At 40.9% G+C, this 24,362-nt stretch overlaps 1 protein-coding gene across 2 annotated transcripts in view; it reads right to left on the reverse strand.

Annotated features, from left to right (window-relative positions):
• Window positions 1-1,007: 1,007 nt before the first annotated feature.
• Window positions 1,008-24,362, reverse strand: part of rai14 (retinoic acid induced 14) — a 59,906-nt gene continuing 36,551 nt past the window's right edge. The window contains exons 8-21 of one of the 2 annotated variants that reach the window (XM_085463556.1): window positions 13,810-13,916; window positions 13,472-13,656; window positions 12,960-12,985; window positions 12,511-12,597; window positions 10,793-10,882; window positions 10,488-10,613; window positions 9,871-9,972; window positions 5,541-6,248; window positions 4,851-5,329; window positions 4,048-4,216; window positions 3,770-3,937; window positions 3,536-3,694; window positions 3,078-3,143; window positions 1,008-2,840 (exon numbers count right to left, since the gene is read on the reverse strand). In XM_085463556.1, the coding sequence (XP_085319682.1) occupies window positions 2,754-2,840; window positions 3,078-3,143; window positions 3,536-3,694; window positions 3,770-3,937; window positions 4,048-4,216; window positions 4,851-5,329; window positions 5,541-6,248; window positions 9,871-9,972; window positions 10,488-10,613; window positions 10,793-10,882; window positions 12,511-12,597; window positions 12,960-12,985; window positions 13,472-13,656; window positions 13,810-13,916 (2,559 nt within the window). In that variant the 3' untranslated portion in view covers window positions 1,008-2,753. The remainder of the gene's footprint in view (window positions 2,841-3,077; window positions 3,144-3,535; window positions 3,695-3,769; window positions 3,938-4,047; window positions 4,217-4,850; window positions 5,330-5,540; window positions 6,249-9,870; window positions 9,973-10,487; window positions 10,614-10,792; window positions 10,883-12,510; window positions 12,598-12,959; window positions 12,986-13,471; window positions 13,657-13,809; window positions 13,917-24,362) is intronic. The other variant, XM_085463557.1, reaches the window with a different exon arrangement.

Consider the following 24,362-nt stretch of genomic DNA (forward strand, 5'->3'; position numbering starts at 1 on the left):
AGAGGAGTATTGTGGCCTGCAAATATTGAAGTTGGTCAATACTGGTAAATACTTATGAGGCCAGTGCATCCTGTTAGTCGAGTCACATATACAGAGGTTTTTTGTTTGGTTTTTTTTTTTTTTTATTTGGGGGGGGGGGATTCTACCAGAGGTGCTTGCTGACTAAAGTGCCAGATCCTTAAAGTGTTCTGGTGTACAAGTTCACTACTTCTTCTACGCAAACCAACTATTGAAGAAGGTGCAACTCAACAACCACTTCATTAGGTACACCTTGCTAATAGAATATTCACATGACAGAATCACACAGTAGCAGCACTGTGGCATGATGGTTAGCATTGTTGTCTCACAGTAAGAAGGTCATGAGTTTGAGACCTTTCTGTGGAGCTTGCGTGTTCTCCCGTGTCTGCATGGGTTCTCTGGGTACGTAGTGGGGTTAGGTAAATAAGTGATCCCCCCATACCATTAAACCACAACCAGCACCCTGAATTGTTGATACAAGCCAGGATCGATCCATCTTTCCATGTTGTTTACGCCAAATTACGACATTGCTTTGCAAATTTTATAGCAGAAATTAAGACTCCTCAGACCAGGCAATGATTTTTTTAATCTTCTGTTGTCCAGTGTTGGCAAGTCTGTGCAAATTGTAGGAGTCCATTTCAATAAAGGTTACTTTTCTCTATAAACCCTAGAGATGGTTGTGTGGGAAATCCCAGTAGATCAGCATCAGTCACCATACTACATTCAAAATCACTTAAATCACCTTTCTTCCTCATTCGGACTATCTGAACTTCAGGGGGTCGTCTCGGACATTTCTACATGCCTGTTGAGCAGTTGAACGTGTGTACCTAATAAATAAACCAATTATGTATTGTGTTATGTAGTGTTCATGTATGATCCCCAATCATATGATTTACTGTTACCTTCCTATTAGCTATAAGCACTCAGTCATCACTCATTTTCTGGTTAAATGCTACTCTTTCTTAATCATAACAGAAAACAGATAAATGTGCAGTATCTTCAAAATTTATTATGTGGATAAAATACAGTTGTCAAACAAGTTTCTCTTTTTACTACAAAAGTGTTAGAAAAGAAACAACCAACAGGACAAGCTGCTTCTTTGTTTCCCTTTCTTGGTAAAAACGTTTCAGTCAAGGCTTAGAGAAAACGAGAAGAACTGAAGACAGGCATACGATCAAACAATTCTCAGACGGGCGATAAAGACCTGGTCAGTGAGAAACAAAGGTCAGTCACTTAGATACAATTTAATTCAGTATGACTCCAGTTAAACAGTGAACGGGTTGTGCATTTTAAAAGTGTCCAATAGAGTACACTGTACAGTGTTTTCCTGCACACACACAAAGGAGCACTGAGAGAAAGAACAGTATTACAAACTGAGGGAAAGGGGAGAAAAATGCAATTTCTGGTAAAGATAAATAAATTAAAAGATGGTACAAAGAATCCTGTTGAAGCTGCTGTAGAACCAAAAAAAAAATACTGTGTGATTACAGGCACATGATAGGAGAACTTGTGTTTTGTTTTTACACAACTCAACCATCTGATATCAAGCAATACATTTTACATGCTTTTCATGTAAGAGATTGCAACTCTTAGAAGAGTAGAGGGAATATAAAAAGTAAAACTCTTATCCCCCTCTGTGTCAGAAAGACAAAAATATTCAGCCCACTGCTGGACTTTTGTTACAATTCAGATTTGTTACTTTTTTACTACAGTAAACAGTTAACCCCTCATATGTAAAAATAATAATAATAATAATATTAAGAGGAAAATGTTCTAATTCAGGTGCCACTGGAACAATAGTGCGTTGTTATATTCGAGGAAAAACATTGACACAAAACAAGGACATCTAAGATATCAACCCTTATCATTTAAGTACAGTTATTTAAAAAAAAAAAAACACGACAGGGTAAAACGGCTCAATAATTATTATTTTTTTTACATTTTTTTTTTTTAACTGATAGGAAAAAATCAAACAGCATTTTGCTTTTTCTACATACAAGTCCAGCAATTTTTGAGCTGCTGTAGAGCAAAGACTCATGCAATTGTTAACACAGCACAAATGATTTTAATTCTATCGGGAAATTGTGGACAGTTAACATTTTACAGCAAACTCAGATAATACTAACACTGCTGTATTATAAAATAGACACTTGAACAGAAACGGACTCACTGTTTTCACTGGGCTGATGGGTGCATGTGTGGAACTGCATGTGATTTAGGGTTACTGCACATCTTCAGTGTAGTGTTAACATGTACACACTTTAAATTTGGCTGGTACACACACGATAAACACCTGGTTCCTCTGTTTATCTGAATTATCAGTGAGCTGATGAGCACAACCCTGACCTGACAAACATGCTAACATTAACGCCCCAATTCCACCTGGTATGAACATGCACACTATATCTAGATCCTGACAGCCGGTCCATGAATGTTTGCATTCATCCTGGTATTAAAACAGCCTCTCATTGTCTTGATTGTGCATGCGATGTGATTAACAAGAAGATGAGCTGGGAGGACACGGCCGACTTCAACTACATGTGCGTTCACATTACAGTAAGCTACCTAGACATGTTGATACCAGGTGTAGGTTAGGTAACTGGGTCAAAATGACATTAGGTAAAGGCAATGAACACCTGATTGTAAACCAGTTCCTTATAAACAAATCCTCAAGCTTCATCCAGAGGCACCGTGTGTCTGACAACATGCTTTTGGTAAAGCACTCCCTGCTTGTCTCAGGAGGCTTCGTTGGCTTGGCTTGGCATCTTGCACATCATCAGGATCTGCTTCAAGGCTTTCTGGACGTCCTCGTCCATCTGACCCTAAAGGTCCAAGACAGACGGTCAGTTAGTCAACTGACTAAAAATAAAGAAAACAACTGCTAAAGTGATTACTAGGTGGATAATATTAAGTGACATTCATTTGAAAAACCTTCCAACGAATCACAAACAAAAGTATCTGAATGCCTGACTTAAAGTTAGTTAGGGTGACCTGATCCCTTAAAAGTGAACATCATTAAGCTGTAGTCCAAGAAGACATAAACAAATGGATGGACTTACCTGAACAGCATAGAGGAGGTGCATTCTGTAAACTGACACTACTTCACTGTGTTGCTTCTTTGACTCCTAAAAAGACATGAGGCAAACCCAAACTTAACAACTGTACTTTATTTATATCAAAGCTAGTGTAAGTAATTTACAGAGCCCCCAGAAGGTTGCACTGTTGTGACTCCAGTAAGGAATAAGCTCATCAGATCTCTCCGATTATAACTGAAGCCTGGGGGTGGCAAACCTGGGAATGTGGCTGTTTCCATGGCTGTGCTTTGGCTGTTATACGTGTGTGTGTGTGTGTGTGTGTGTGTGTGTGTGTGTGTGTGTGTGTGTGTGTGTGTGTGTGTGTGTGTGTGTGTGGTGACAGATTGTGCTGTAACTTATTACAAAAGCAGTTTAAGGGAACATTTCTGTGACCTTTGTGGAGCTTTTAAACCGATTCGCTAATTATTAATGAGAAATCTTACAGCAAGCTGGTACTGCAGTTGTTTGATTTGCTGCTGCATCGTCTCGAGTTGCTGATTTTGCTGCTGTCGTTTGGAGGGGGAGCAGGAGCTGTAGGAGAGCTGTGATAGGCTGTTTAAGGCATCCTTCAGTTTCACCACCTCTCGAGACAGGTCATCTATCTACAACAAGATAGAACAAGTTGAACAAGTTCACCGTGAAATGAAAATACTTTTAGCTGCCATTTCCTTACTGACCCTCTTGTTCTTTTCTCTCTCTGATGCAGTGTGATTCTCCACCAGCTGTTTGAGCTGACACACAGCATCCTGGGACTCGGCCAGTTTGGAGGTCAGCGTCTGGTTCTCCTTCTCCTTTGACATAACTAGCTCCTGCAGGGCTTCTCGCTCTGCACCATTATCCCGTGCCTGATGGATGGATGAGCGGTTAAGATAAGTGTTAAGAATAGATAGTACTAAATGTTAGAGAGAAAAGAGCCTTTGGAAAGTGGATATGTTGTTTTTGCCTATCCTCCCACCTTCTGCCAGGCATCAGCAGCCTCCAGGGCCATCTCATCCTGCTTCCTGAGGGCCTCCTGGAGGAGGTGTGTCAGATGGTTCACTTCACCTTCCAGCTGCTCCCGCACTGTGTCATGCTCCACGCGGGAGACTGAGTCATCTGGGGTGACATCCTTCTCAGCTGTCAGCCTGTTTGTGAAGGGGACACATGGTAGTAAATAGAAGTACATTTTATTCTAGCAGGGAGGAACATTTAATGGAAATGGATAAACCCAGTAACCCTGTAATTGATGTGAATATATTTTAATATCTTTTATTTTTTTCATTTTCATATTTTAAAAAAAATGAGATAAATGTATTTCTCTAACAATCAAGATTAGTCAGCTTGTTTTTTTCTTTCATTAACTTGCCATTCTACAGATATACATTCCTAAACAAGCCAATTAGTATTAGCTGATAACACTAATACTAGCACTCTATTACCTCATTATGATCACTTTTGGCATCATTATGCTAAACTTGAGGCTGCTACACCACAAGACCTATCGGTGATTTTGTGGTACACTATGTGCATCCTTCTTTTATATATAGTCTGTGCCTTAATTTTATACTCATTTACTGATAATCATTAGTACAATATTAGGTTCTTTTACTTGTTATCATTTCACATTATCCAAAAGGTTATTTATACAGGTGCGTCAATGTATAAGTAAGATTTTTGTTGTAGCCAACCAAGGTGGAGCTCAGTAAAAAATAGGAAACATGTTCATCATCAAAATTTGACATATTTAGTTTTGTGTTTGTGTTGCTATTTTTCACTCACCTGTGTTGAAGAGCCTCCACCTGCGTGGTCTTTTGATGTAGCTCCTCTTTCAAGGCTTCCACCTCATTTTCCAGCTCTTTGATCGCATTACCCAGAGACGACATCACCTGCATTTGATCAGCAAGAGCCACGGAGCTCTGTGCCTGAACCTCTGCCGCCTTCCTCAGTAGTGAAATCTCCTCTTGAGCAGATGAATATTTCTTCTCAGCCTCAGCTAGCAGCCTCTGCAGCTCCTCCACCTTACTGTTTAACACCTGCACCTGTTGTTCCAAAGTTGGAGAGGGGGAGGTACTCTTCTCAGCTTGAGCTTCAGCCAGCTGTTTCTGAGTGGCATTGAGCTGATTTTTGGTTTCACTGTAGGAGCGTGAAAGTTCCCTGCAGCGGAGCTGCAGTCCAGTGATTTCCTCATCTCGGGCAGCCTTCATCTCTTCAAAGTCTTTGGCTGCAGATTCAACAGGCACTGTGCCCTTTAGAGCCTCCTAAGCAACAGAAAGGGGATAAATTGCAGGCCATAAAGATGAATGATATGTGGCGAACTGCATTTTAAAAAGCAGTCTAAAGAAAAAAAAAAAAAAACTCTGCTCCTCTGATATCAGCTAAATCTTGAATTGTCAGCCTCAAGCAGAGATGAAACAGACTACAAAGGTTGGACAAATCAATTTTGTTCATATAGAAGAACCCTGCATTTACCTGGAGCACCCTGACTTCCTCCTGTGCCTCCTTGTACAGCTCCTCAAGTTGTGCTGCCCTCTGTTCTTTCTCTTTAGCGCTCTCTCTATCATCCTCCGTCTTCTTCAGTGCCTCTTCCAGACGTTTGATATGTTGTGTTGCTTTATCTACCTCTGACTCTGATTGGGCGAGCTGGGCCTTTAGCTGCGTTACTTCATGTTCAAGTGTGGATGATGTAAGCCTCTGGCTCTCTCGTTCTCTCGTTCCCACCTGTACTCTCAGATTCTCCACTTCCTCCACAGCTTGGTGGTATCTCTCCTGAGTGTCAGTCAGCTTGGCTTGCAGCTCTGCTAGACTCTCCATCAGCTCTCTCTCTCTTCCTCTCTCGCTTTCATTGTCCTCTCTTTCCCTGCTTCGCTCTGGCTTCAGCTGAGCCTGAAGCGACTGGTTTTCCTTCCTGGTTTCAAGCAGTTTTATCTGAACTTTCTCTAATGTCTGCCTTAACAATCTGATCTCCTCTTCGCCTCCTCCTCGTAGTTTCTCCCTCTCGTCTTCCTCCAGTATCACAGAGTCAGCTCCTGGATCTTCCCCTTCTACTTGAGTGGTGGAGGGGACTTGAGGCAATGACTCAAACTCATCCTGGGTAGAGTGGAAAGATGAGTTGGAGGCAATGCTGTTTGGACGACTCCTCTCCTTCAGGTTTTCATTTCCTTGGAGGGATGGATGTTTCTGTGGGATGAGGGAACAGGCAAAAGTGAATGAAAGTGAGTGAGGCTGGAAATACAAAAAGCTCAGTAATGAAACTGCAGCTATGTTTTTCTCTCACATTCGCTTGGATTGATTAATTACAAAGAAAAAAACAGAGGTATTTATTAGACATGACACGATACCACTTTTTATGTCTGATATCGATATCATAAATGTGGATATCTGCCGATACTGATATGAATCCGATATAGTGTATTTTGTAATCAATAAAACTGTTTTTTAATATCTTGCTGCATTTTTATAAGTTCATACTCAAGTTTAAATAAACAACAACACTAAAGCTATTCTGTTATACCTGTATGCAAAAAATACACTGCACCCAAAATATTTCATAGTTCAGCAACACTGATCAATCTAATGCACTTAAACCTGGACCATCCTCCCTATTCTGGTGTTTTAAAGAGTACTTAGCAGAAATATTAAACAACCTAACTAGCAGGGTTGCCAACTCCCAGCAAAAATATTAGGGAACCACCCCCCACCTCACGATGCTTAATCGACGTAATCAACTTTAATTTAATGTAAGTGTAAAACAAATGCACAGAAATCAGTTATTTTTCTGCAATAATTAAATAGATTCAACATCTTTCTTCAATTCTTCAATTGCAGACTGCACAGATGGTACCTTCCCAAATGAAAAAGTACTATAGCTTACTAGGGTATATATTAGGGGCGACCGTGGCTCAGGGGGTTGGGAATCGCATCTGTAACCGGAAGGTCGCCGGTTCGATCCCTGGGCTCTCTGTCCTGGTCGTTGTGTCCTTGGACAAGACCCTACCGCCTACTGGTGTTGGCCAGAGGGGCCGATGGCGCGATATGGCAGCCTCGCTTCTGTCAGTCTGCCCCAGGGCAGCTGTGGCTACAACTGTAGCTGCCTCCACCAGTGTGTGAATGTGAGAGTGAATGAATAGTGGCATTGTAAAGCGCTTTGAGGGCCCCGAAAAGCGCTATATAAATCATTATTATTATTAGACTTGTATACAATTATGGATTTCTAGACATTTAATCAGATGACCACTTTGGTTGTAAGATTCAGATAATTATTTATTAAAAGTTAGTCATTTTAAATGAAATAACAAAGAAAAGTATTTTTTGTGCCCCCCTCTCCCTGTTAATGCCCTGCCTAGCCCCCCTGGCAAAACTTTGCTAGACCCGCCCCTCCACAGTTACCAGCTGTCAGCTACCTAAAAAAGGATCCTGGTGTTATTTGTCTCTCAGAAACAGTTCATAACTTCCCTTCAACTCATTCTTGTCACCTAAAAGGTAAACCTGTTTCTCCATCACTGTTCAGCTTTGATGATTCAGTAACATCAGGACATCTTCTGGTTTCATCTTCATGTTTCCCTCTCACCACATATCCAAACCGATATAATGAGCAGTAGCTTTTACAGCCGTGGCTCCAGCAAACACCAGCGAATACTAGAAAGTAATATTAAATCAATTCTAACAACAGCTGACCACGCTTAAACGTGCTACTGTTGTTTATCCGCTGGTCTCCTCTTTCTGGCGCAAAGTGGGCGATAAACAAACAAGAAAAACGGGACTTGCGACAGAAAAGCCGACCAGCTGATCATTGATCAGTTTCATGGTTGAAGTAGCAACAGGGGAGGAAGGGGGAGAGAATGAGAGAAGAAGAGGCAGCTGTGCAGCAAAAACAGAATAACTCCAGCTTTGTGTCTTTTTTCCATTCTAGCTGAAGTACGAGACAAATCGATTCCTTTTCTCCTCAATATGAAACTCCGATGGCCAGTCCAGCTGTGGCTCCAAATATCAGTTGTTTAGCTTAACGCGGAAATACTATTCAAACATTCAGAGATGAACTTATACACATTTGCTTTACTTCTCTGGGATAGTTTTCTTCGAAATTAAATGCCGCGGTTTGGAAGCATGTAGTGAGGCTCCAAATGCTCCACCAGACCGCCGACAGGTCTCGAAGAGACAGCCGCTCTATCACGTGACACATACGATACATAATATCGGATTGGTCCATCTCTAGTATTTATATAGCTGTGGGTGTCTTAAGAATAGGAGTCAAATTTTTCATATAAAATATTTTTTCCAATTTATATTTATAAAAAAAATTATATGAATATGAAAATACACTATAAACTTTCACTTTTCTATTCTTACTGAACACTTAGGGCACTTCTTACTACAACCCACAGCCAGTGGCCATGTTTTCTTTTTATCACACAATCTGGTGGATTCAATCTCAGCCACATTTACACAATTTTAGGGCACAGTCACTTTATGAAAATACCACAAAGCTGGGTCAACTGTTTAATTTGATCAGGATTGGCAGATTAATTAATAATGCACACACCCACTAAATTAACAATTAAATATAAGATATTACACAAATGGATTATTGCTCATTTACTCAAGTGTACTGAGCAACACTTAGCAGCATTAAGGGAGGACAGGAGGGATAATTAGAGTGTCAGCTTTATTTATTTAACCTCCTAGGACCTGGCGTCCACATATGTGAACATCACATTTTGAGTTATTTAGACCAAAATATTTAATTTTGCTCTACTAGGGCCTGATATCCACTTATGAGGACATTATACTGCTACTGTTTTATCAAAATTTTAAACGAATATCCTCAGATGTGGCTCTCGTTTTTCTTAGGAACAAAAAATCAGGTAAAAAAAAATAAAAAAATCTGGTGATTCTTTGTTTTTACACTCATTGGGTCCCAATCAGCCCAAATATCAAAGAGAAGGTTAGAAGGTTAAACAGAAACCAGTGTTGAGTAATATTACGTTTAAAAGTAACATTAAATTAAAACATGTAAAAGTTGGACTACGTTTTGGTTACCAGAAATAAACACACACCGTTGCACGTGACACATAAGCCAGTAAGGTCATTGCACTGATGCATATGCACACTATAGGTTGCCTTCTTTTAAGAATGTGCAGTTTGCTGGTAATCCTGTTGTTGTTGTTAGGCTGAGTTTTTCTGCAGTTTTCCTAGTGCTCCCAGGCATTCAGCTAACCATAAAGAGTACACAAGTTATTACCTTTTTAATATGCTTTAAATAAGCTCTAGGACAAAACTTAGAATGGAAACACAAACAAAAGTGTAATTATTCTGTGTGTTTATTAATGTGAAAAACGGAACAAAACAATAGTATACTTGTAAACTGAATCCTGTTGTTCGAAGTCTTAAACGCTTTCAAAAACCACCGCAATCGTCTTCGTAAGCTTTTCAGGCTCCGGCTTAAATCACAAACAAATGTCACGTAATCTGTAGTTAAACTGACACATTCCTATTTCCTAAGTGTAACGAGCACGCTCAGTAAAGAGGCATTCATCATCTTCATGATTTCCCGCCGGGCATAAAAGGATCAAACACCGAAATACTGTAAGCCGACTTCTTCTGTGCTTCTGTTTTTCTCTACTTCTACTACATTATTTGTGGTTTGTTAAAAAACAGAAAACATTTTTTTAAAAATCTATCACTTTAAACAATCTGCAGTAGTAACCTGGCTTAAACAAGCAGTTTACTGTTGTTTCGTTGATTGTTTTTGGTTGTTTATTTCATAGCTAAACTCCTGAGCATGAATGAATGGGTTACATACCTTAAGTTTGCTTGCAAGTTGCTGGTTTTCCAAAGTGAGAGCCATAATCTTGGCTTGCAGAACAGAAACCAGAGCAGCAGACGCTGTGAAACTTTGCTCGGCCTGCCAGGACATACGCACACATACATTCACATACCAGACTGAGGCATAAAGACAACGCTAAGGACCACTACCTGCCTACTGAAAAACAACACGAGTCGTGGCACGTCTTAAGCTTAGTATAGACCTCCTTCAAGAATGCTGAAAAGCTGTTGTGTTTGTTTAGCACTAAACTACAAAAGCAGGCTGGCTTCTTTGTAAACATATTATACGTAGAAAACTGTTTAAGATTAATCTAAAGTTAAAATATTCAGTTAAAAATATGCACAACACAAACATCTCTGATTCAAGTTTTTCCTAAATGCATGAAAAGAGATTAATTTTCATATAAAATACATATAAATGCAGTATATTGACTCTATGTGGGGTACTCACATGAACAAGGCATGCTAATACTTATTATTAATTTAATTATTTTTCTCCAGATAATTTGGTCTAGTCAATACACCCGGTTTAAAAACCTGCATATATGGAATTTAAATAAAGCACCAAAGTGTTGTCAACTATATATTAGTCACCTTTGTATCCAGCTCAGGACCCGTCACCGTCTCCACCGTTTGCTTCAGGTCTTCGATTGTTTCCAGCAGCATGTTTCTCTCCTTGTCAACCTCCTCTTTCAATGCTGTTCCTCTGATCTCATCTTCCTGTGAAAAAAAGGGGAGGAGAAAGGAGTGACGAGTGGCAGAAAAAACTGGGAGGAAAAAAAAACATCATATGAAGGCTGATGGAAAGAATTTACCCAAGTACTTAAAATGGAAGCCTAAAGGCTAATGCAGCTTTTACTTTCATATTTCTTTTTTAATACCTTGTGTTTTTCTGTTACCTTGTAGTTGAATCTTTTAGGAGTGTCACTTTTGTTGGATGCTGGAGTGCCAGTAGATGTAACAATTGAAGGGGAAGAGGGTCCAGAGCTCTAAAGGAGGATTGTTGCATTAATTTTCCTGATAAATTACTATCATTGATTTGTCCACTTTTAATGTCGCTACCATCTCTCAGACATTTTACAATCCCTCAGGATGTCCTGTACTGCACTGACTGTTTATAGAAACAGCTTGCAAATGCAAACGCCACACTTTCCACAATTTTTTCCTTTGGCCTCTTAATAAAAAATAAAAATAAAAAAAAAGAGAGAGAGAGATATTAAATGCTAAAAGAGTTGTAATCGCTAAACTTTTAATTGAATTTGGATACAAAAACCTTACAATTAAAGCTGATGGTGTGCACTTTGAACCCATATGTATAACATAACTTACTTGAAATGTTTTACTAAACAACTAAAATAACATAAATTATGTCAGTGCATAAAATATACACACTGGCCACGTTAATAGGTTACCTGTTAAACTGCTCAGTATACCTAATACTAAATACCTAATCAGCGAATCACATGACATCAACTCAATACATATAAGCATGTATACTTGGTCAAGACAACCTGCTGAAGTTCAAACTGAGTAACAGAATTTCTGATTATTAAAGAAACTGCTGATCTAATGGGTTTTCCTACAAAAAACATCTCTAGGGTTTACAGAAAATGGTCAGAAAGGGATAAAATATCCAGTGAGCAGTAGTTCTCTGGGTGAAAATTACTTGCTGATGCTAGATAACTGAGAAGCATTGCTGGACTGCGTTAAGCCAATAGGAAGACAGCAGTAACTCAAATAACCACTTGATACGATCGAGGCTTGCAGAAGAACATCTCCAAATCCTCCAAGAACAGGAATGCGAGGCTTTTGATTGGCACAGACTCATCAAAATTAGACAATAGAAGACTGGAAAAAATGTGGCCTTGTCTAATGAGTATTGATTTCTGCTGCAAGATTCAGATAGCAGGGTCAAAATTGTGAGTAAGCATGATGAAAGCATGGATCCATCCTGCCTTGTGTCCAGACAGTCCGCATGTGTAATAAGTTCAAACTGAACATGAGAATGGAGAATCTGATGCTTGGCATATATTCTTTTTTTACTTTGCACCTATTACTAACAACTTAGCATCACTTAATACCTGGGTATTGTTGCTAACCATGTCCTCTAGCATAACATGCCACACCACAAAGCTGAAACAATCTCAAACTGGTTTCTTGAACATGACAAGGAATACAGGGTACTCAAATGACCTCCAATGTCACCAGCTCTTCAGGATGTGGTGAAATGGGAGACTTGCATTATGGACATCTGATGCTAACATGCCAATATGGACCAAAATCTCTGAGGAATGTTTCCAGCCCCTAATTAAATCTGCCATGGAGACTTGTGGCAGTTCTGAAGTCAAAAGAGGCTCCAACCCAGTACTAGAAAGCTGTACCTAATAAAGTGGCCAGTGATTATACATGCACATCAACAGAAAAATTTGGCTGATATTTTCTCACCAGAAATCAGTTAATAGTTTGTCGAAGAGACCTTTACAGATAGTATGTAAATAAGCAATCGCTGATTTTGTTCTTATATTACTTTGTATGAATACACTACAAACATGCATTAATATTAATATGGAGAGTGGCACACTGGTACAAGCTGCCAGACATAGACACATGCATTTACCTGAGGTGGGCTAATGGGAGGTGGAGGTGCTTTTCGTTTTTTGGGAGTTATGATCCGTTCATCACTTATCTTAGCTACTTGATCATGCTGAAGAGCCAGCAAAAGAGGCAGAGAGGGAAGGTGACCAAAAAAAGAGAAAGAAAAGTGGGATTCAGTGCTGGTTAGTAAGAGGAGTCAATCGGTGGGTGCTACAGTAAGAATTAAGGTTTCTTTTTCAAAAACAGCAATTAAAGTTTTTTTTTTCAAAGCTCGGAATTATGACACTAACATATGAGAGAAACTGAACTATATTATTTGTAGCTATGAAACTGAAATTAGTCTGAAGTTGGTTTTATTCCTTATTTTACTTCCTAATTCTATAAATCAGTTGGCAGTGCTAAAATGTTTATTCACTGTCATCCGCTGTGGAATTTCACATGTTTTAGTACTTTTGATGGTCGATATCTTACCTGGGGACTTTTAGGAGACTTCGTATCTGCCAAAAAAGATGGAAAGGTATTGTTAGGTACAACACACTAAACATCTAAGAAAAATTCAACAGTAACAGGAAACCAACTGCAGGTGGCAGTGTTAACTTGTGTTGAACCCAGAGCAGTATGGATCTCTGTCTCACAGGGGCAGTATGTGTGTTTTTATTGGCACTGATCAGGTTTTGGGAGGGCAAAAAAACCCTGAAAGCATTAAGACTGGATCTCACATTGTTTTTGGTTAGGGTTAAGACTGAGATTAGGTACAGAGTAAGTTTCCCTGGAAATGTACTGGTTCACTGCAATGCCCTTAAGGGGGGAGGGGGAAAAAACTAAAAACAAATATGCCTGCCTACCGCAGCCTGAGTGACATTGTCCGCAAAATTTACATACAAACCTTTACTGAATACTTCCTCAACACTTGCATAAAGCCACCTGCACTCACTTCCTATCTTTCTCTGAACTGTAGGTTTGTGTTTATGCACAACTCTTACCTGAGACCTGATGCTTGTTTAGTGCAGCTGAAAGGGCAGTTTTGGTTTCAGAGCTGCCTGAGACCTTAGCGTAATGTAAAACCTCATGGCCTTCTGCATCTACAGCTGACAAGTCTGCTCCTCTCTCAACCAACACTTCAACAACAGATACTGCGTTGGACTCGGTTGCGAGCATCAAGGCCGTCCTACAACACAGACAACACAGCATACTGATCACCACTTCAACATCAATCAAATATCCTACAATGAGCAACAATTTATTTGTAATTTTGTCCCTGTGTCTTATTGTGTGTCGACTTTGTTGGGGTCTTTTTTTGTTGTTTTTTTGTTTTGTATACCTGCCACTGTTGTCAGAAGTGTTGATTTCAGAACCAAAGTCGAGCAAAGTGCTGCATACTTCTGCATGACTGTGTTTGGCTGCCAACAGCAAGGAAGTGAGGCCATCCTATAGGAGAAACAAACATAAAAACGAGAAAACAAAATGACTAAAATCATCCTATAGAGAAAAATAAAAGACAAGACAACATGACACAGATTTAAATGGACGCACACCCACAGCAATATAACTAGTCACAGCGTGGGCCTTGACAGACTATGGTAACTGTGTGTAAGGTGAGAAAAATCTCAGGCCTGTGTGAAAAATGAGTGAATGTCTGCTGCTCTAAATGAATTCCCCAGCAGATAAACAGAAAAAATTCAGATGGTATGTTTAAGATGAAAGAAATAAGAGCATGGGAAAATCCCCCAAATCATATTACTGATTGAGCTCAGCAGGTTGCAGAGAGTTGGTGGATGACTGCAGTATTTCATAAGACAGGCTATCCCATTTTTCTCCAGGACTGTCAGGGTCTGACCCCAAGTGTAACCCTTCACTTAACCTCAGTCTTGTAATGCTCAAGCATAAATATTTGACTGCCTAAGATGGATAAGGGAAATTCCCAGTCTAGAGAGAGCTACTTCATCACAGGCATAAGGGTATACAGTGGCTTGCAAAAGTATTCGGCGCCCTTGAACTTTTCCACATTTTGTCACATTACAGCCACAAACATGAATCAATTTTATTGGAATTCCACGTGAAAGACCAACACAAAGTGGTGCACACATGAGAAGTGGAACGAAAATCATACATGATTCCAAACATTTTTTACAAATAAATAACTGAAAAGTGGGGTGTGCATAATTATTCAACCCCCTGAGTCAATACTTTGTAGAATCACCTTTTGCTGCAATTACAGCTGCCAGTCTTTTAGGGTATGTCTCTACCAGCTTTGCACATCTAGAGACTGAAATCCTTGCCCATTCTTCTTTGCAAAACAGCTCCAGCTCAGTCAGGTTAGATGGACAGCGTTTGTGAACAGCAGTTTTCAGATCTTGCCACAGATTCTCGATTGGATTTAGACACCAGACAGGTCAGGGATAGTTATTGAGAAATTTAAAGCAGGCTTAGGCTACAAAAAGATTTCCCAAGCCTTGAACATCCCACGGAGCACTGTTCAAGCGATCATTCAGAAATGGAAGGAGTATGGCACAACTGTAAACCTACCAAGACAAGGCCGTCCACCTAAACTCACAGACCGAACAAGGAGAGCGCTGATCAGAAATGCAGCCAAGAGGCCCATGGTGACTCTGGACAAGCTGCAGAGATCTACAGCTCAGGTGGGGGAATCTGTCCATAGGACAACTATTAGTCGTGCACTGCACAAAGTTGGCCTTTATGGAAGAGTGGCAAGAAGAAAGTCATTGTTAACAGAAAACCATAAGAAGTCCCATTTGCAGTTTGCAACAAGCCATGTGGGGGACACAGCAAACATGTGGAAGAAGGTGCTCTGGTCAGATGAGACCAAAATGGAACTTTCTGGTGGCCAAAATGCAAAGCGCTATTTGTGGCGGAAAAATAACACTACACATCACTCTGAACACACCATCCCCACTGTCAAATATGGTGGTGGCAGCATCATGCTCTGGGGGTGCTTCTCTTCAGCAGGGACAGGGAAGCTGGTCAGAGTTGATGGGAAGATGGATGGAGCCAAATACAGGGCAATCTTGGAAGAAAACATCTTGGAATCTGCAAAAGACTTGAGACTGGGGCGGAGGTTCGCCTTCCAGCAGGACAACGACCCTAAACATGAAGCCAGGGCAACAATGGAATGGTTTAAAACAAAACATATCCATGTGTTAGAATGACCCAGTCAAAGTCCAGATCTAAATCCAATCGAGAATCTGTGGCAAGATCTGAAAACTACTGTTCACAAACGCTGTCCATCTAACCTGACTGAGCTGGAGCTGTTTTGCAAAGAAGAATGGGCAAGGATTTCAGTCTCTAGATGTGCAAAGCTGGTAGAGACATGCCCTAAAAGACTGGCAGCTGTAATTGCAGCAAAAGGTGGTTCTACAAAGTATTGACTCAGGGAGCTGAATAATTACGCACACCCCGCTTTGCAGTTATTTATTTGTAACAAATGTTTGGAATCATGTATGATTTTCGTTCCACTTCTCACGTGTGCACCACTTTGTGTTGGTCTTTCACGTGGAATTCCAATAAAATTGATTCATGTTTGTGGCTGTAATGTGACAAAATGTGAAAAAGTTCAAGGGGGCCGAATACTTTTGCAAGCCACTGTAGTTTCTAAAAACTATGAGGAGCAATAGATAATACTCTTCAGCACTGAGTTGTTTAACAGACATTTCCACTGTGAAACATGTTTGGGGGAGGGGGATCCAAGTCTTTCCTGAAAAAAAAAAAAAAAAAAAGTAGGAAAACGAACTTCAAGAAGCACTAACGTCTGTCAGCATAGTTTTGTGTGTGTTTTATATTACAAGGCTGCTGCTTTCACACACCACAGAGAACAGAACTATGCTCTGGGTTCCTCTGAGCTCTGCTAAACACTAACAGGCATGTGTCTGTGTTTGCCCTGTCTGTGTTTTATATTTCTCTGGAATCTAAAAGACAGAAGTAATTTTGTTCTTCTCTGGGTAATAGGTTCAATGCGTGTGTATAAAGGCATGTGGGCGCACAGGTGTATTACTGCTAGTTTGCTGGCATGTGTTACTCGCTGTGTTTCTAACTTGCTGTCATCGTGTCTGACATTTAAAGCCATATTACCCAAATATGGGCAACAGTGTAAACGCTGGGCAGAGGTGATGCATGACAAGTTAACTGTTAGGACAAGGTGTTACAGTCAGAGAGGCCTGTCAATCAAGACAACTAAAATAAAAACACAGCTCTGCTTAAACCTGAATACACTCACCATGCAACAGTATTCTCAGCATTACCATTATATGTTCATTTGCCACCTGAAAACTGGTTTAAATCCAAACAGTGTCTTTGTTTGTATGAACAGGATCCTAAAACCGTCAGTCTGCTGGTTGCATGTACAGTCAATGGCTACTTAATTAGTTACACATTGCTAGCACTGGGTTAGACCTCCTTTTGCTTTCAGGCCCACCATAATACTTCATGGCACAGATTCAACAAGGTGCTGAAAATATTTCTTTAAAACATTTGGTCCATATTGACATGACAGCATCACATAGTTCCTGAAGACTTGTCAGATGACACATCCATGATGACAATCTCCTGTTTCACCACACCACAAAGGTGCTCTGTTGGACTGAGATCTGGTGGCAATTCGAGTACAGTGAACATATTGTCATGCTCAAGAAACCAGTTTGAAATATGAGTTTGGTGAAATGGGGCTTTATCCTGCTGGAAGCAGTTAACAGAAGTTGTCACAAAGGGATACACATGGTCAGTAACAATGCTCAGGTAGGTTGTGGTGTTTTTTTTAACAATGCTCAGTTGGTACTAAGGGACCAAAGTGTGCCAAAAAAATATGCCCCCCAAATATTACACTGCCACCACAAGCCTGAACTGTTGATACTAGGCAGGATAGATCAATGTTTTCATGTTGTTTCCACTAAATTCTCATCCAACCGTCTAAATATTGCAGCAGAAATTAAGACTTGTCAGATGAGGCAAACATTTTTCCAATTTGTCCAATTTTAAACTGCAATCTCAGTTTTCTGTTCTTTACTGACAGGACTCGCTTCCAGTGTGGTCTTCTCATGCTTTTTATATTTATAATGTAATAAAACTGAGACACACAGTTGAAACTGCGCTTCTTTTTCTGAGCTATTTCTGAACTATAATAAAGGTTTAATTAAATTTCTTTACACTGACTGAAGGGGCACTTTCACTGGTCCGGCCCACTTAAACTCAAAATGTGCTATATGTGACCCAGAATATAAAATTTGACAGTTTAACTGTTCTATAGTGGTGGTTGTGCAGGAAAATCCCAGTAAATCAGCAGTTTTTAATATACTGAGACCAGCCCATCTAACATCAACAAACATGCTAAATTCAGTCACTTAAATCACCTTTCTTCCCCATGCTGTTTGAACTTCATTGTAATTTTAATATGTTTGTCTGAAACAGGTCTTGCTAGTAAATGAGACATTGAGACTCAGTGGGGCTACCTCTATAAATTAACCTCTATAATTAAAATAATAATAATAATAATAATAATAATCAGGTAATCTATATCTTAAAGGCACTGAGTTTCACAACAAGCAGCTGACCAGCTATACCTAATGAAGTTGTTGATTTTGGTCATTAAACATAGAAGATAATGGACCAGACATCTTGGAGCCTAACAAAACCAGATCATTTACAAGTAGCTGCATACTTTCATTTTCTTGTTTCATGTACACACTGATACTGCACATACATGCAGGCCTCTGCATGTGACTATTAAATGTAAGAACAACACCTCTTACTCATGAAAAATGGCAGGAAAATGAATCAGTGGGAAGAGTCTCAGTTCTCAGGTAGTTGAGCGCCATTAAAGACAACAATCATTTTATGTTGTAGAAATATTTATCTTTGTTTCCAATCTTGCACTCACCCAGCTACTTCCTTGTATACTGTATATGGATGTTCTCCACTATACGAGCCAAAATTTGACTCATGCTTTAATTTTAGCCATGCTGCCAGGAATGCACACAAATGCTGTAATTTTGCCATGTAGAAATGTTTGAGCTATGACTCGAAAGCAGGGTACACGTATTACCCCAACGCAGATCACAAACTGTGTTTAACATAAGGAAAATGAGCAGTTACACAGAGCCAGTCATTATAAAGACAGGACAGCTGAGCACCTTGTGATGTGAGCTTTCAAAAGGACAGTTCACTTCAAAATAAAATATAAATTTTTTTTCCTCAGTTTGGTATAATTGAAATGGATCCTAACTGCGCCCACCAACCAAATGAAGGACACAGTTATAGTCAATTTCTACAATTCAAATTCAAATTCAAATTTTATTTGTCACGTACACAGTCATACACAGTACGATATGTAGTGAAATGCTTGGACAACTGCTCGTGACCTAAAGAAAACAAAAAAGGAAAAGGCTATGAATAAGATAGGAAATAAATATGAAAAATTAAAAAGGGTAAATTTAACTAGGAAGGAATAAAATATAAATTAAGGTTAAAAATGAAATAACTGTACAACACAAATTAGAATGAAGGGTAAATTTAACTGGGAGAATAAGATAAAATATATAAATTAAAGTTGAAAATAAAATAACTGTACAACAAAATACACAATATAGAACTATATAAGAATGTATGAAGAAATATAAATAAATATATACACAATAACAGCAGCATATACACAATAACAGCAGCGTGATTTAAGTAATGAAGTGAAACAATGTCCAGAATGTCCAGTGTGTGTAAGAACTGTATGTGTGGGTCAGTACTGTGTGGTGGTGTGATTGAGAGACCGTATCGCCTGCGGGAAGAAGCTCCTCCTCAGTCTCTCTGTGTTGGTCTTCAGGGAGCGGAATCGCTTTCCTGACCTCAACAGAGAGAACAGTCTGTTGTTGGGATGGCTGAGGTCCTTCACGATCTTCTTGGCCTTGGTCCAGCACCGCCTGCTGTAGATTGAGTGCAGGTCAGGGAGCTCGGAGCGGATGGTGCGCTCAGTTGACCGCACAACCCTCTGTAGAGCTCGTCTGTCCTGCATGGTGCTGTTCCCGAACCAGGTTAAGATGTTTCCCGTCAGGATGCTCTCTATGGTGCACGAGTAAAAGTTCCTGAGCACCTTGGAGGGCAGTTGGAAGTCTCTCAAGCGTCTGAGGTGGTAGAGACGCTGACGGGCCTTTTTCACCACGGTGTTGATGTGACAGGACCATGACAGGTCCTGCGTGATGTGAACTCCGAGGTATTTGAAGCTGTCCACTCTCTCCACTGGGCAGTCGTTGATGACAGGGGTCTGGTAGTTCCTCTCCTGCTTAGTGCTGAAGTCCACTATCAGCTCCTTTGTCTTACTGACGTTTAGAAGGAGGTTGTTCCTCTGGCACCAGTTCTCCAGATTCCTAATCTCCTTCAGGTAGGCCGTCTCGTTGTTATCAGAGATCAGGCCCACCACGACGGTGTCGTCAGCAAACTTGATGATGGTGGTGGAGCTGGTAGTGGCCACACAGTCATATGTGTACAAAGAGTACAGCAGGGGGCTCAGAACACACCCCTGGGGGGCTCCAGTGCTGAGAGTGGTGGAGGCTGAGACATGTCCGCCCATCCTTACTGCCTGTGGTCTGCCAGTTAGGAAGTTGGAGATCCACAGACACATAGATGAGCTGAGTCCCAGATGCTCCAGCTTGGTGGTGAGTGTGGAGGGAATTATGGTGTTAAATGCAGAGCTGTAGTCTATGAAGAGCATTTTAACATAATTCCCCCTTCTAGTGTCCAAGTGAGTGAGTGATGTGTGGAGGAGATGAGAGATGGCATCGTCTGTGGAACGATTTGGACGGTAAGCAAACTGTAGTGGGTCCAGTGTGTCTGGTAGTGAAGAAATGATGAAGTCTCTGACCAGGCGTTCAAAGCACTTCATCACTACTGAGGTGAGGGCTACAGGGCGATAGTCATTGAGAGAAGCAGGGGTTTCTTCGGGACAGGAACAATGATGGACTCTTTGAAGCATGTGGGGATCACCGACTGAGATAGAGAGATGTTGAATATCTCAGTGAACACAGGAGCTAGCTGGTATGCGCAGTCTCTTAGGATACGACCTGGGATGCCGTCTGGTCCTGCTGCTTTCCTGGTGTTCACTCTCTTGAAGGCTCTCCTTACTTCATGCTCGGAGATGACGAGCATGTTTCCGGTGCTGGCAGTATCTTCCTGTCTGCAGCCGTTAGTGCCGCTAACACTAGCATTGTTGGAGACCTTAGCTGCAGCCTCGAAGCGAGCATAGAAAGTGTTCAGCTTGTCTGCCAGAGTCACGGCCGCGTTCGTCATACCGGTTGTTGGTGCTTTATAGTCCGTTATTGTCCTTAGTCCCCGCCACAGGCTCCTAGAGTCACTCTGTTAGAGTTGTGACTCTAGTTTCCTCCCGTAGCGCTGCTTCGCCTCTTTCACCGCCCTCCGCACGTTATATGACGCGGCTTTGTACGGGTCCATGTCCCCCGTCATGAGTCCCGTGTTGTAGGCAGCGGTGCGGGATCTCAGAGCGTCGCGGATGGTTTTATCCACCCACGGCTTCTGGTTGGGAAACGTTGTGATAGTCTTTGTCTCCACGGTATCATCCGCTAGTTTCCCGATGAATCCCACAACCGCTTCCGTAAACACGTTGACATCATCATCGGAGCTGTTTCTGAACATGCCCCAGTCTGCGTCATCGAGTGCGTCCTGTAACGCGGCCACCGATTGATCCGTCCAGCGCGCGACCTTCCTCTGAACCAGAACTTCCTGTTTCAGCCTTTGTTTGTATTTTGGGATGAGGAAGATGGCGGCGTGATCAGATTTGCCAAAAGGAGGGCGGGATTGTGCCTTGTAGCCGTCCTTGACTGTAGTGTAGCAGTGGTCCAGTGTCCTTTCACCTCTGGTGGGGCAGGAGATGTGTTGATAAAAGTTCAGCGCTGCGCGTTTGAGGTTGGCGCTATTAAAGTCCCCCGTCACAATAAGCGCAGCGTCCCGGTGTTGTGTCTGGTGCTGTGTGAGTGCCTCATGCAGCTCGCATAAGGCGGTGACCGTGTCCGCTTGTGGTGGAATATAAACGGCACTTATAATGACCGATGTAAATTCCCGAGGTAGATAAAAAGGACGACACATGATGGACAGCAGTTCCAGATTTGTTCCAACGTTCGCACTGTTGCACCAGTTGTTGTTCACCATTAAACACACGCCGCCTCCCCTTGACTTCCCCGAGTCCCGTGTCCTGTCCATGCGGTGAACCGAGAAGAACTCGGCCGGCTGGATGGCGTGGTCCGGCACCGCTGGGTTCAGCCATGTCTCGGTGAAGCAGAGGAGATTGCAGTCCCGAATGTCTCTCTGGAACTTTACCCTGCCCCTGAGGTCGTCAAGCTTGTTCTCCAGTGACTGGACGTTGGCGAGCAGGATGCTAGGCAGAGGTGTGCGGTGTGCACGAGCTCTCAGCTTGTTCCTGACGCCGGCTCGCTTCCCTCTAGGCCGCCGCCGCTTCCCTTTGTTCTCCCTCAAGATCTCACTCGGCCAGCTCGGATCCGGAGTTAAAAACTTCGAATTGTGTGTACATTGTAAACAATAGAAACAAGAGTGTCACTGTCATACCTAATGTACCCAATGGTGGTGATTTTGCCGATTTAGAAACGCTGAAAACTAACTTAAAAAACAAAGACAAAGAAAAAGTGGTCGGAGCAGTCGTGACGGCAGCCGACCTCACCGGCGCCATCTTTAAAAATTTATGATTATTTCACAAGCAAGACTCTACGATTATGCCCTCCTTCACATTTTTTAAAGCCTTCCTGCAGTGATAAAGTTGGCAAGTATATCACAGCTCAAAGGGCAACAGTTCCTACATGAAGCGGCTAACAACTAGCAACCAGTTCATGATTTCTGTAAAGAGACACCGCTTTTTCTGACTTTTTCAATGCATTTTCTTTTCTTTTGCTTTGAGCACCACACCTCTGTCTTCAGCAGGTAGCTCCAACATTTAGCAACTGAATCCTAAGCAATCTAGATGAATAAACAACACTACAGCTCAGGGGAACTTGTACGTTTATGGTATACTACAACCTCAGATGAAGCTTAATTGTGTTTGCAGCATTTCTGCAGTCTTAGACTATTTCAAACATATCTTACTACAACACTGTATTGCAGTAGTTGCTTGTGTATGATCAAGTTTATTCCCAGTTGCTCCGTTTAAAGGGGCTCCTTCAGTTATGTAAAAGTAGTGCAGAAATATTACTTTACAAGTAAAATGTAAACATACTTCATTACTCAGGTAAAAGTAACTTAGTTAAGATTTTAAGTGACCACAGTGAGCATACTCTATCCACAGTTGCTCTCTCACTGTGTGATAATTATACATCAGTGTGTAAACAATTTACTGCACTACTTGCTCAACCTAACTGTTTAATAGATAACAGCTGAATGTGTAATACTACATCATATGAATATATGAGCACATCATATCAATGTCAAATTATAACAGGCAATAAAAAAGTATCTAGAAATGCCAAGAAACGGAGAGTAAATAGTAGAGTAAAAAATCTCAACCCACTCAAATCCAAATACACGGATGCTGAAGAATTATGAGGGCATAACAATGAATTGCGCCAAAGCTGAGCTTTAAATATTATGCTAATTTTCAGCTCCACAGTTTTATTCTTGGACTCTTCTACAGCTTTGCAGAGTTCAAAAATAATCCTTATTATATTTTAGTCATGTCTTAATCTATGAATATTTTGGGAAGAGATATTAAAGGCACTTAAAGAGGTATTCCACCAAATGATCTGAAGATGCCACTTCTTCAGATGGGTCAAATATTAGAGGAATACTGATGAAAGAGCTAAATGTAGGCACTAATCAAGTGTAGCACAGTTAGAGAGCTTAAACCTGAGCCCTTCATAGTATACCAATTAGATCAAGAAATAGATATCAGGTGGAACCAACAACATGCTCCCTTAGACTTCAAAAAGATGTCTATCAAATGGAGGTGTCTGACCATGGTGATCATGACTTGGTGATTAGATCTGAATTCAAAACAATACAAGTATTGTTTAGTCCATCTTCTCATGCATACACACAACAGCAGGATTTTCGTTTCTTTCTTCTTTCCCTCTCTTACCATTACTTTTGTTTTTGCTGTTATTTATGTATATTTATTTTAATTTAGTTTATCTATTTAATTTTATACCCATTTCCACAATCTGTGTATTTACTTTACCAGTTTTGTTAAGATTTCAAGCTATGGCACACATGGCTCCAAAACAGAAAAGCATGAATTTGTATTGCACACACTTTAGTGCAGTCCTTCAGTTCATCTTCTGAAATAAGTCGTTTCAGCTATTCTAAGTTAGCCTGCCCTTTAAGTTAGCTTTCTTCTGATTGGCTGCTGCTCTGAAACACTTTTTTTTTTTTTTTTTTTTTTTTTAAACAGCAGGTAGATGGGACTGCTGCACTCACAGCCGGAACTGTGTGCCTGAGACGACCATACAAGGACATCCACTGTCAATGACATCATAGAAGAATCAAGAGTAGGAAAAAACTTTGGCTCACAGAGATTACTTGTACATATCCTGGCCTCTTTATCTGAAACTTTAAAAATAAATGACAGAAATCAAGCAAAGGTTTCTCCTCCCCTTTCGTCCAACAGCAGTAAGGTTTCATATTACAGTTTACATTTACCTCTTCTCCTCTATACACATTCTTTGACACATGTCAGGCCTAGCAGCTGTCCCTCTGTTTCTTTCAAGATATTCCTGAGGTCATCTGGATCCGGTCTTTTATCAGTTCCCAGAGTCAGAACCAGACACGGAGAAGCTGCATTCAGCTTTTATGCTCCTTATATCTGGAACAAACTCCCAGAAAGCCTCAGATCAGCTGAAACACTCAGTTTATTTAAATCCA

The sequence above is a fragment of the Copadichromis virginalis genome, linkage group LG7 (genome assembly GCF_057382275.1).
Source record: "Copadichromis virginalis isolate Kocher_CV1m ecotype Utaka linkage group LG7, C_Virginalis_male_GT1.1, whole genome shotgun sequence".
NCBI lineage: Eukaryota > Metazoa > Chordata > Actinopteri > Cichliformes > Cichlidae > Copadichromis > Copadichromis virginalis.